Source organism: Rhagoletis pomonella, unplaced genomic scaffold, assembly GCF_013731165.1.
Source record: "Rhagoletis pomonella isolate Grant_MI unplaced genomic scaffold, Rhpom_1.0 Rhpom_scaffold_00229, whole genome shotgun sequence".
NCBI classification, from domain to species: Eukaryota; Metazoa; Arthropoda; class Insecta; order Diptera; family Tephritidae; genus Rhagoletis; species Rhagoletis pomonella.
This window is the reverse complement of record NW_023458783.1, coordinates 84,728-98,840: the sequence shown is the minus strand read 5'-3', so window position 1 is coordinate 98,840 and position 14,113 is coordinate 84,728. Positions and strand designations below refer to the sequence as shown.

Here is a 14,113-nt window from a genome sequence, read left to right as displayed (position 1 = left end):
CTTTCGAGGATTCCGACCTTTTGGCACTTGACAAGTGTCAGATCCTAGCCGAAACTCGCTGAATCGATGATCTGATAGAGATTCGTCATCTAAGACCAACCATCCTTTGATATGATCCGCCATAACTACATTGGTTCACCCAGAGAAAAAACAACATAAAATCAAAAAAAACGATATTGATTCAATAAGAAACATTAACGAAAGTCTAGTAATGTCGAAAATTCTTATTTCAATACAGCACAACATTATTTTAATGTTGCGCAATATCCAACGTATTTAATATTTTTCGGCATTGATTTAATATTTGATTCTTATCGAATTGATTTGTCGGTTTATTGAATCAATATGAAAGAAATATTAAATTAATAATGAGCCAATTATTAATGTTAAATGAAAACGTTATTAAATTAAAAACGTACGTTATTAAATTAAAAACGCACGTTATTAAATTAAAGACGCACGTTATTAAATTAAAAACGTACGTTATTAATATAAATTACGAAATTGTAGACCCCTTCCTCTCCTTTACTACCCCCTTTAAGGAAATAAAAACACAATATAATTTACAAAATAGATCAAATTTAATTCAAAAGATTTCATGAAAGTACAATGTAACATCTATGCTAAATATTTTTGCCTTACATATGTTTTACCATTACATAGCGGATATAGATGTAGAGGCGAAGTATTTAATTCTGAAAATGTTTTTATTTCTAAACTTTCGTTTAAACAACCAATTTCGTACGATTGGAAATGTGAACAAAATTTTTTTATGAAAACTTCTTGACATAAAAAATAAGCTATGCTATTTTGATACAAAAACATTTTTATTTTATATAACTTAAATGCGCTGCTATGTAAGTTCGTGGACAAATAATAATTTTTTTTTATATTTCGTTCCACTATAAAAAAGTTCATAACAATATTGTATTCTTTTCTGGTCGATATCGTATGTTTGAGTTATTTTAGAGAAATAGTGTTGTTTGGTAATATCATTAAATTCTTCTGATTGAAAGCTTATGATAGGTTCGATTCCATTTTCATAATCTAGCAAGAATTTCGAAAATTTAATTCCCGATTTTATTGCTAAAGAATAAGGTGGGTTTATTCTTGAAGTTGTATTGTTTAAGTATGCCTTAGCTTCTTTATGTTTTCCTTCAAACCGCATCGACCAAACATATTTTAAAGGCCCACATTTTCTTATTGCCGTACAATAATGCACAAGGAAGTGGTGTTTAGGCTTTAGTGCACCGTAAAGTTTAATATAAGTTGAATGGTGTGCTTCAATTAAATCTTGCAAGACAACCAAGTCTCCCTCCAAGTATGATGGTCTCAAAATGTAATCAATAATTTTCAATAAAAGAATAAATAATTCCCAGTGACAATTACCCACTGGAATGAATCTCCTATCATAAGGGGTAAAAAGTGAACGAAAATTTTTGTTTCACTTGCAGTCATTTTTAGATTAAATGATTTCAATCTCTCAATTTGCAACGGCATTGAACTGTTACCTATTTCCGTTTCACCGAAAGGAAAAAGTTGCTTCCTACTATTTATTTGGTCTATACATATAACTTTATCCTTTATAAGGCCCAACAATATATTGCAGATGTCATAAGAACAAATTCCTTCGAAAACATCGTGCATTACATCAAAAGTAATATTTTCTGTGACATGAAAATTGTTCAGTCTATTAAAAACACAATCAGACTTGATGCCTGTTTCTTGGAAATTGTCTTTTAAGAGATCTTCGTTATAGTTATTTCTGTTTCGCAAAAATTGCTCATACTGCCTTACATCAGTTTTAGTTTCATCTTTCGTTCGTTTGCAAAAGCGGCAATATCGTTTTGAATTAAAAGACTGGACATAGCCAAACGCAGCATTGATAGCTAAATTGTCTCCTACTACTAAACCGAGGATAAAGTGTTCTTTACGCTGCTCATTGTTGATAACAAAATCTAAACCTTCTTCAAGAACCTTTATGTTTTCTACGAGATTATGAAATGATTTTTCATATCCACAAACTTTCACATTACAGCTTGATATGAATGCCCCATGAAAAATGAATTCAAGCTTCGACAGCAAATATTGCGGCATAGTAGGGAAACTAAAGTAGCACCCACAAATTGAGAAAGTATGCGTACCGAGAGCATTGTTGATTTGAAAATCATCAAAATATAAAATATAGGGAATTATTAAACCTGAACCAAATCGGGCATTAATTGCCTTAAATATTTGACCGCTGGCGAAATTTTGCAAAAAGGGTTCTTGAGAATACCGTTTTGTATTTTCCAAAGTATAATGTAAAAGATTTGGTATTTCAAAAATTGCCTTAAATTGAAAATATAAGGGCATAATGTAGATATCAGAAGAAGTGGATGCTAGAACGGGATTACCATGAGCAGTGGTTTGGGCAATTGATGTTTTTATAACTGTTGATTTTGGATCCTCGTACAAATTAAGAGCTTTAAGTATTTTAAGAAGTCTATGTTCAGATTTGATTTCTTGGAAGGGATCCTTACAAAACTGTAATAGAGAAGTGATATCATTGCGAGCCTCAATCAAATTATGATTGTCTAAAGCAGATTCTATTGAGTGAGACACGGCTACAAGAAGAGAAGCTATCATATTTTGAATTTCAATTACATATTTTCTTGGCATGTAGTTTTTGCTATATAAACTAAGAGACAAATGTAGTGCCTTCTTTCTTAAAATCGTAGTGTTGTTAGCGCTTGAACATTGAGGTATTTGCGTTTCCACCAGATTTAAAGATGAATTGCAATTGGTTGAAGCAGAAAATGATACGTTTTGATCTGAGTTCGTCGTTGAAACTGGGAGATTGAAATCGTAGGTTTGATCTGATGTCGAAGTGCAATTTAACAAACTAAAATCTGAAGCTACAAATGATGCATTTGTTCCCTTTGATTCTGTGTGTTGCTTTTCTAAATGAATTCGAAAAGTTGTAAAATTGGTAAAAATTTGTTTGCAATTCCCTTGTTTGCATTGGAGTTTGATAAGTTTTGAAGACATCAAATGATCTATCTTCAAATGACGAATCAAATATGTAGGCTCCTGGAATTGGGTGTGGCATTTAAAACATTCATACATGGTCAATTATATATTATTCATGTAATTCATAAGTGACACTAAATTTGGTGATTTAAGATCAAAAGCGGTGTGGATGTTATAGAAATATTGCTGGATAAAATTCCAGGTCAAAGCAGATGCTTGTGGATAATATAAGTTAAGAGCATGAAATATTTTAAAACAAGTATCTAAGCCTTCAATAAAGGATGGAAATTTAAACAATGTTTTGTCGAAGTATATATAAAACCCTTTCAACTCTTCATCTGAATGCCCTTCTACTAGCAAAAAAGGTTGAATAGTTAAGCCACAGGAGTAGTATTTTGCCACTAGTTCACTAATTTTGTTTTCGTAATCGTTTATGCATAATAAACGTACCGCGAAACTTTCTTGCGCATCTGCAATTGTAGCCTTCTTGCTGCATTTTCCGGAATTGTTTGGGAAACTCGCTGAGCACGGTAAAGCGCCATTGAGTAGCGATGCAAGTATAAAGTCTTGGGCATCTAAACAAATATTAATGTTAATAGTATTTTTGTAATGCTTTGATATCTGATGTATAAATTGCCTGTGTTTTCTGTTGTATTAGCCATCTGTAAAAGCTCCTTGCAGTAGTCGTTGCGCAATTCTGTCTCGTAAAACTTTATAACTTTCTCCTTAAAAGTCTCCCATTTCGAATACAACATGTGTTCTTTATTTGGGTATAACATATTAAAGTCCCGCTTTATCTATATGGAGTGAGATTTCATTATGATCATTTATTTTTCTCAAAATATGATTAACTTACCAGGTCTGGGCATCTTGCGTCACTATATATAGGCCAAGCCTTTAAGAATTCAATGTTGCTTAGCGTCTTCAGTTCCTTCTGTCGCATTCCGAATGTTTTTTGCCATTTTTCTATTACTTCAGTCCAATTTGAGGTATCTCGACATAATGCTGCTTTAAGGGCTGAAGCAACTGAATAATCAATTTCAGAACTTTCCTCTGAAATTTCCGTAGTAGCTGGTTCTGGGCGAATTGAAGAGTGAGCATCCATTTTTTTCTTCTTTGCTCTGCTGTTTGCATATTTTATGTAAAGCTTGCCAGAAGGGTTCTTCTTTCCATCGCGTGGTATAAAGTAATATTCCTGGCAGAAAATATGATCGATAATAATAACTATCGTATTGAAATTCAATTCTGATGCACACTTTCTTAAATTTTTTGCCTTTTTCGGTCAGTTTGATATTGAAAAAATTTATGGCATCTGTATCAACCAACAAAATAGGTCTGTTTAATGAACAGAAAAAAGTTCAGAGCAGGGCAGCTGTCAAAATAGAAACAGAGCAACTCAGGCTGTGTGTCAATTGGTATATTTTTTCGTCAGAGTAAAATGAGGTGAACAAATGGGTAAACTTTACGAGAGTGCACCAGGCTTTGGGAAAAACTACTTTGGGGGAATGGTAGAGGGGGTCTTACACATCACAGCTGTGAAAGTAGACCCGAGAGGAAATTAATATTTTAGTGTGTATATATATGGGGACCTACCAAAAATCTGATAAAATATATCAAATGTGGTACCCAAAGACGCGTATTTACTTCTAGATTAAGAATCTGAAAACAGAAATTAAATATCTCAATTCGATGAAAAGTTATCTACCGCGCAAAAGCCCCTAAAAATTACACTTTCCGGTAAGAGACCGGGGGTTTAATCCACAATGTTTTTGTGTGAAACACCACCGACGGCTATTTTTATTATTTTGACATGTTGTCCCTTTTCTAAAGCATGGTGCACTCTCGTAAAGTTTACCCTTGGTAGGGTCCCATATATATATATACACTAAAATATTAATTTCCTCTCGGGTCTACTTTCACAGCTGTGATGTGTAAGACCCCCTCTATCATTCCCCCAAAGTAGTTTTTCCCAAAGCCTGGTGCACTCTCGTAAAGTTTACCCTGTTTTGAGCATACTCATGAAACAAAAGATAGAGCAGTGTTCATTAAACACAATTTTATGAAATATCTCAACCTGGCGTAAGCTAGAGCAGCTCAATAAACAAACCTAATAGGGAACCAAATGTGGATTTTAAGAAAATAATCCAAAAAAACAAGTAAGTAGGAAAAACAGACGAAAAAGACGAAAACTTTAAGTAAAAGTTAAAAAAAAGTTGCCCAAATGGTCTCAAAAAACCGTGAGGGGTGTTTTTTTTTACAAAAATGTCCTGCTTGATTGCATTTAAAGTATGAACAGCCCTGTATAAATCCTTACCCGAGCGCGGCTTTCTTTTGGGAATAGTGCGCAAATCTCCGAGATAACGGCAGCGAAATCGTTAGGCCTCAAGTGGACGTTCTGAAAAATTATATGCTCCACAATTATGTTGATGAGTACGTCACGGTTTGCGTTTTTAAAGCACTGCTTAGTGGCGTACACTTCTAGTAGGGCTCTTCCCTTAGCAGTTTCATCCAAAAGACTTGATAAATCCTAAATATAGTAGACAAAAAATTAAAGTGTTTACTAAAAGTTGCTCATTAATTACTTTATTAAGACAGCCATGGACATTGGGTATATCTTGAAGAGGGGATGGCGCTGGAGATGAACTATTAAAGCTGCTTTGTTTCACCCATTTTAGAATGTCCGACCTTAACGAATCTTCTTCTTCACATTCAATACCAAACTAAAAATTATTTGAAAGAAAAAATCATTTCAAAATACTTGAGATAGGCTGCAAAGCACTACTTACCTCTTTCTTTCTCCATTCAAAGAGCTTGCTACGAAATTTTGCCCGGAGGCCAATCGGTGGAATAGCCTCCTTTATGTCATCCTTTTCTAGATACTGAAGGCTGTCAAAAGTTACCTGCGCATCTAGACTTATATATATATATACATATTTAAAATTAGAATTTGTTAATATTAATAATAATAGACAAACTTGCTTTGAAGGTACACCAAAACTTTTGCTAATCCATGATCGTTCAGCCATTCGACCAGCTTTTTTCTATCCTCTTCGTCATTGGCTTCATCGATGGACACATTATTTTGGTCACTTTCAGTAAAATTCACATTCTCGAGTGCTAATTCTTGAACAATTGCGCTTTGTTCTTCCATAATTGTAACAATTTCACCATTTTCGGTGGATAAAACACCGTCTTTTAAATTTAATTTAATCGACATTTTTTCAAGCACGTGAAATAATTTGCAGCAAAGAACGAATCAGCTGATTGATTTAAAATGTTGCCATAGGTATTGATTTAATAATGATTCTTATTGATTCAATGCATTGCAATTTTGCTCAATGCTGTTTCAATATTGATTTAATGTTGTGCAATATAGATTTAAAAATGTTTCAACTTAGCGTTAGAACCAATATCAAAAAATTCTTAAAATAATATGGTGCAAAATTAAAATAAAATTATTTCAATATTATTTTCGAAATAATTAATGAATACAATCAAATCAAAGTTGGAGATTGTTGAATTAATTTATTTAAATATTGTTTTTGCCCTAAGTTGAAAGATATTGAATTAATATTTCGCGATATTGTTTTTACAATGCACTTTTTGGCTCAGTGTTAAGGTTAGATCTATCACTTCTTGTCTTCTGCAGGTGACAAAAGTAGGTTTGTACATTCTGTATTACCAATTCAGAGTACAGAATATAGTGTAATAGCTTGTTCCCACGGAAGTAGCATTTCGTGCTACCCCATATAGTGTTTTGTGAGTTCGCGTCACAACCCACTATTAGGCCCATACCATTTGACTCTGCGTACTGCACAATGTCCATAATCTCCCCCGAAGGAGGGGGACTATAGAATCGTATGGCAGGTAAGCGGAGACTACGATGGCCTCGGTGCGTTTCCCGTCCGTACAGTACCCAATTTTTATCGCAACGACATCTTGGGAGCAGAACTCTCTAAGCATCATGCATTCGACCGAACGCGGCACTATAATGCATGCGCGCGCCCTTACTGTCCTTCTAAATTGAAGGACGTTACTCCAGGAAATCCCTCCAAGTCCACAGATATGCCCGAGGCATACCCATGGTTCCTGAATTAGGATTAAAAGTATTAAAAAAAATATTGAAAGTATATTTTTCGAGATATAACATGTCTTGTGTACCTTTTATACGAAAATGGAAAATTTCAGAAAATCCTACAACGTAATTGGAAAGCTAAGGAAAAACTACTTCGAAATGGTGTGTTTGGATTTTTTTGCGGCTGCAATTTAGTTTGGCATCCCCGGAGTTCGGCATTAAGAAGGGTATGGAACGATAGAGGAAGTTCTCCTGATTGTAAATATATATACTTTTAGCCGCAGCAGACTTATAGTTTTTAAGTTATTTGTTGTTAAAGTTAGTAAATTGAACTAACCTCTCGACGCTATTTCACACAATAAACACTTTATTTATGTACACACTTCGGCAAAATAGTTGCATTAAAAGCCCGCACAATGAAATGTAAACATATTTTTTAAATTTATAATGTATTTTTACTAAATTAAGTAAGTTTTAACAATTATCACGCACTTATATATGTATACGCACATTGTGAATACAGAACTGTTGATTCAACCATGGTTTCACACTGACATTAGAAGGGTGCTGGCACATCTAACAAAATAACACCACACATCTAATAAATAAATATGTTTTTTTAAACCATGTTTTAAAAAGTGAAAATTTTTAATAAAAAATCGCGCGATTTTTTATTAAAAATTTTCGCCTGCGGCGCTTTTTCCATAAAATCAATACTTCGATAAATAATAAAAATTTTTAATAAAAAATCGCGCGATTTTTTATTAAAAATTTTCGCCTGCGGCGCTTTTTCCATAAAAATCAATACTTCGATAAATAATGAAAATTTTTAATAAAAAATCGCGCGATTTTTTATTAAAAATTTTCGCCTGTGGCGCTTTTTCCATAAAAATCAATACTTCGATAAATAATGAAAATTTTTTATAAAAAATCGCGCGATTTTTTATTAAAAATTTTCGCCTGCGGCGCTTTTTCCATAAAAATCAATACTTCGATAAATAATGAAAATTTTTTATAAAAAATCGCGCGCGCGCGAGGAAAACGGGTACGATAAAAACTATTACCTTTTATTGTTATTTTGGTAGATGTGGCAGCACCCTTCTAATGTCAGTGTGAAACTATGGTTGAATCAACAGTTCTGTATTCACAATGTGCGTATACATATATAAGTGCGTGATAATTGTTAAAACTTACTTAATTTAGTAAAAATACATCATAAATTTAAAAAATATGTTTACATTTCATTGTGCGGGCTTTTAATGCAACTATTTTGCCGAAGTGTGTTCATAAATAAAGTGTTTGTTGTGTGAAATAGCGCCGAGAGGTTAGTTCAATTTACTAACTTTAACAACAAATAACTTAAAAACTATAAGTCTGCTGCGGCTAAAAGTATATATATTTGGAATCAGGAGAACGCCCCCTACCCCCCTATAGCCACCTTTTTTTTTGTACGCGGGGGATGCCAAACTAAAATTTTCCCTTTTTTGCGCACATTTTCATACCACCGGCGAGTTGAAAACAAGAGTATTTAGCGCCTGCGCGTCGCGCTAGGAGAGTTTTCGTGATTCTCCCCATATGGGAGCGACAATTTGGAATCTCTTATTTCGCCAATAAAACGATAAATAAAAAGCTACGTCTGTATTTAAGCGCATTTTCTACTGCAAAAAAAATCTTAAATTTTTAAATGAATCTATAGCGATTTGTCTTTTTTTTCTAAAAAAAAACACACCTAAATCTAAGTACAACTGTGGATCCAAAAAATTTACAAATAAGTAGTTTGGGGTGAGCCTGCTGTCAAGCTTAATTAGCGGCAAATCAGCTGCACTTGATAGCAGTAAGTTGAATAAGGAAATGGATTAGCAACAAGAGCTTACGGGGTGTGCATAGCTCAGTGGTGATGAGAATGTGTGGTGATCTCGGAAATAGACCGCTTAAACTTTATTGTTTTTTTTTCATTTTTCGTAACAAACAAATCGTGTTAAAAGGCTCAATAAAACTATTGTAATTTTACAATTTTTGGCCCCTAGCTTCGCGAATATATATTTTTGTGTGTGCATAATTGACTGTCAAACGTTGTTACAGTTGACAAAATTGTTTGCACAATCTTTCAAAATGTAAAATTGTTTTTTTTTAAGTAAGAATACATCATTAGTGAGATTTTTGGGACTGTTTCATTTGAACTAACGCGTCAATGTCAGGATGGAATGAAGATGGTTTTAATCTTTTATTTTTCTTTTCTTTTTTGATAGTATATTCAATTGTTTCTGATAGTTTTGGGATCGATTCGCCACCCACCTGTAAGCCTTCCGCGACCCACTAATGGGTCGCGACCCACCAGTTGGGAACCGATGGTCTATTGCATTTTTCAGACTTTTTCTGTTTTGAATAGTGATCTTGCCGCCGTAGCCGAGTTACTAGATTTGCATACTGTCACTCGGAAGGACCTTGTCCCAATTTCTGGTCCCAGCAACATCAAAAAAGTTTTTTAAATAGCGGTCGCTCCTCGGCAGACAATGGAAAGCCTCCGTTTGTACTTCTGCCATAAAAAACCTTTTTCGGAAATGGAGTAAAAGTGTCGTTCTATTTATTTGTACCTCAAAATGGAGACAGATATCCATGCCGTCGGTATGTAATTAAGCTTAAAACTGGCCATGAACGTGTTCATATTTATCAATTCACAGAGTTTTAAAGCGTTTTAAATGGTTCCATCCGGCCCCGCCGCTTAAGGGGACTTGAAGCTTAGTCCCTTGTAAATGGGTGTCCAGTAGCAGTTCTGCTTTTTCAATTCCTGTTATGATACATGAACCGTCTTGCTTCTGCAGAAGCCCGATCCAGTGCGATGAAGTCGACCGAATTTTCTTGACCAGGAAGGTTTGGAAGTACCCTCGATGCCACTACAGAAGTCACTCTAGGAAGACCTCTTGGCTTTCCGCAAAATCTTCTTGTAAGCACGCAAAAACTATTTATATCTTTGCCACTCAGATTCGTAGTTTAGACTTCTTACCTTGTTGAAATGCGTCCTGCAGGCTTTCCCGACTGCGTCATCCTCCCGAGACTACCAGAGGGGTTTTCGCTTGCCCCTAGGTCTAGGTTCAGAACAAGGCTTAGCCAAAACCTCTGAGAAAATCCGAGTAAGAAAGTTAACCATATTCTCCAAATCACCAGAGGTACTGGGATCACTAGTGTGCTAGAAGTAGTACCTTCATTTCCAAAGTGTGTTTATAGACATTCCAATCAATATTCCTCAGCTTCTTTCGCAACTGCGATGCAGTTAGTTATGTTCGAAGAAAGAGTGTTCGAAAATAATGTCGTTGCAGAGTATAAGGTCTATGACTTCTTCATGGGTTTTGACAACAAAAGTAGGTTCTGAGCACCTATAATTAAATTAGTTGTTAAAAAGAGACTCACCTATGCTATTGATGTTCGAGCTCCCCGCTATGCATTGTAAGCGTTAGCATCGCCTCCGATCAGAAGTAAGCGTGTTCTGTATTCTGTGGATCCTCAGCCTCATAGGGCATGTAAACGGAGGCCAGCATGATCCTCAGGTCTCCTACCTCCATAATGGTGCTCACAGTGTCACCATCGCGTCAGCAGAAGCTTGAAACCTACCGCGTATAGACCACAGACTGTTGAGTTGTTCACCCAGGGTTCACCCAGGGTTATAGAGGCGACTCAAAAAAGCATCTGAGGCTACCCTAAATCTATGGAAGGTGATGGCCACTACTTTTATTTGACGTTCCTGCCACCACCTCCGACCGCTACCTTGATGTGGCCCTGCGGCATCTCTGCACGCGGGTGGGATTCTAGGGTTCACCTGCAAAACTTTAAAAAATACATTTTCCAGAGTCCCCTTCACGTACTTTCATTGGTCTGGAGGGATGGAGCCGAGTTTTTTTGCTGCCGTCAAGATCCTGGATGAGGATTCTGTCCCTAGAAACTTCAGATATGCTATGCCCATCTGCCCGGAGTGCATCCGGATTTTGTTAGGTGGAGGCTATTGCTCCTCCACCAATCTTTGTCTCTTAGACGAGGATTTGTTTTCCACCGGAATCCTAGCTGTGGTCTGGGACTTCGGCAGCAGGGCTTTTGGCCTCAGCACCGCCTCCCTCGCACTGTGAGGTAGCTTGTCCAACCTCACCCCGTCATACTTCTTTACAGTTTTGGCGGCCTTAGGTATTTCAGCGTGAAAGATAGCCCATCTACCTTATCCTGAGAGAAGCCGCCAGTTACCCTCGCGGCGACTCCCTCGGTGTTATCTTTTGTGGCCGCTTGCCGCCTTTCCCCACTGGAGCTAGGTGTGAGACCCTTGCCCTATTGAAGACTTACTGGTGTTACTGGGCCCCACCATAACTCCCGTTATCACGGAGCGCTTGCGCCTTCGCTGCTTATCTTTACTAATAAAATAATAAATCTGAAGTGTTAACTGTATTATGTTTTAAATAAATAGTTTTTTTTTTTTAACCAAAAAAATCGTTAAAAGAATTCCAACAGAGTAGGACGTGTTTTTGCGTCTCGTAAATAATTGCATTTATCTTCCGAAATACTTTGAAATTTGTCAAAGGTCGCTGCTTTACCGGTGAACCTGTGTGCTTTGTATTGTTTCTTCTGCCGATACCTGCGTACTAAATTACCTGTCCTGTATTAGCGCCCACTGTAGCTGATAGTAAAATAATTACCTGTCCTGTATTAGCGCCTGCTGTAGCTGATAGTTAAATAAGCAGAATAGAATAATAGAAACAATGTCGTCAACGCAGAAAAATTCAGCAAGAAAACTTGCATACTCCCCTAAAACTGCCCTCGCACCTGCATCAGCTGTATACGACAGAATGGAGATGAAATTTGAAAAGCAGAGAGACGAAATCATAAAAGAGTTGGCTGCAGTAATGATGGCATTAGAAGAGAATTGGTGAGCTGGCTGCCAAACGGCGAACTTGAAACTAACGATAGTAGCAATCGAGAAAAGAGTGACTCCAGTTGAGAACGCGTGCGCTGATGTTCCCACTCTTCGTAGTGAATTGATTGCTACTAAGGATCAGCTAAGTACTCTTGAAGGCAGCCCTGTTTTAACAGATCTGATAATCAACGGGATCCCTCAAACAGGTGGTGAGTGTTTGCCTAAACTTTTTCGAAGGTTTACAGTACGGCTCAGCATAATCCTCCACCTTTGCGTGATGCTTTTCGGCTGCGGAATGCAAAAACTACTGGACAAAAAATAGTAGTGTTTGTCCAATTATGGTTAAGCTGTTCTCTGCGCCTGATCGTAATCAGCTCTTAAAATCTATTGATGTGTTCTGCAAGACTAGAAAGATATCTTTTGCGCTCTCTGACATCTAGTTGCCGCGTTACGGATCAGTCTTTATGCATGAAAGTCTACCAAAAAAGCTGCGTGAAGTGATGACATTTGCATCTGAGCCCAGACGGAAGAAGCAGTTAGCGTCGGCGTTCTCCTTACACGCGAAAGATTTTGTGAGGCTTAGGGCAGGTGAAGAGCCTAAATTGGTGAGCAGCGAAACTGAGGTGAATGCTCTTATCGGCAATAGAGCGCTGAAATAGTTACATTAAATATATTTATGTTTGTCTTGCAATTTGTTCTTTATGCTATATTTAAGTTTCTGTTCTATGTTTCAGGCTGTTTTTCTTAACCTTGTGTTAGTTTCATTTGTTCTCATTATTCCCTTTTTTCTTAATTAATTTAACTTAATGCAATCACATCTATGACATGCATCTGTGTTTCTGTTATGGTTTTCGTGCGTTTAATTCCATTTTTAATTGTTCCTTCACCAGCTTAGTGTGATGGATTTAAAGCCCTCTAGGAAATCCGCCTTCAGCATTGATTAAAACCAAAAGATATTAATAGATATTTTGTGCAAGCAATCTATTGGCCTTAAAGTAGTGCATTTTAATGCACGGAGTCTGAACAGCGAAAAACTGGATTATGATAGGGAAATAACTGGTGAATCGGATATAGATGTCCTTTGCGTCTCAGAAACTTGGTTTAATGCTGATGTTTCTGATTATTACTATTGTATACCGAACTACAGTCTTACTCCTGTCGATCGAACAACTAAAAAGGGGAGGGGTTGCAATCTATTGTAAGTCCACCCTGAAAATCAGTGTTTTTTGATGTTGCATGTTAGATTCGTTTTTTGTTCGGGTGTCTATGTTTATGATTAAGTAAGAGCGTTTTGTTATACGTCGTGACTTGAATGTCAATTTGCTTATGAATGACTCATATGACAATAAACTACTGGATCATGTATCTGCTGCAGGTCTTGCTGTAGTTAAGAAATTTATACCAATAAGATTCGCGTTTTGAATAGCTCTTGTCCGTGGTATAATAGCAATGTCAGATCAGCTATAAAAGCTCGTAATAGATTATATGGGAAATGGAAAAGAACCAACACGGACTTCGCTTGGTCGCAATACAAAATTGCCCGAAGTAAAACTACCACCATTGCAAAACAAACGAATCGGTTGTACTGTAACTCCAAATTGAACCCATCACTACCATCAAAAGACTTATGGCGCAATTTGGGTAGCCTAGGTATGCATGGAAAACATAAAACTGAGTGCAAAATTGACCCTAACATTCTAAATGAATATTTGAATAACGCCTGCAAAAGCCGGGATAGTACTCTAGCTCAAAACTTCATAGCCATTTTGCACTGAGAGAAAAGTTTCAATTTAATGCAGGTGTTACCGACAAAAAATACGGCCGAGCAGTAAATATCATCCATCCTCTTATTTGCGTATGTTATCATTATTCCATTATTTTACTATTCGCCTTATACTTCTCACAGGCATTGTATTTCTCTTAGTTTATGCAATATCTCTCATTATTTGCTTGTACAGATACAGATACACTTCTATTGTTATTTACTACATATTTACTAAAACTAACTGCAATGTCAGGCCACTTTGACCAGCTATAAATTCAAGATACTTGGTGCAGATTAAAACAGTTGTAAAGAAAATACGGTGAAATATAAAAAGCTTTAAAGCGCTCGGACGCTGTTAGAAATTTGT

General features: G+C 36.3%; 1 protein-coding gene across 1 annotated transcript; it reads right to left on the bottom strand.

Moving 5' to 3' along the window:
- Positions 1 to 2,320: 2,320 nt before the first annotated feature.
- Positions 2,321 to 6,229, bottom strand: LOC118750418. The gene is made up of 9 exons (XM_036485138.1): positions 5,988 to 6,229; positions 5,799 to 5,925; positions 5,595 to 5,732; positions 5,327 to 5,539; positions 3,869 to 4,207; positions 3,650 to 3,809; positions 3,463 to 3,587; positions 2,397 to 2,526; positions 2,321 to 2,331 (listed from the first exon to the last, which is right to left on the bottom strand). The coding sequence occupies exons 1-9, from the start codon at positions 6,227 to 6,229 to the stop codon at positions 2,321 to 2,323; spliced, it is 1,485 nt and encodes a 494-aa protein (XP_036341031.1).
- Between the last annotated feature and the right edge of the window lie 7,884 nt (positions 6,230 to 14,113).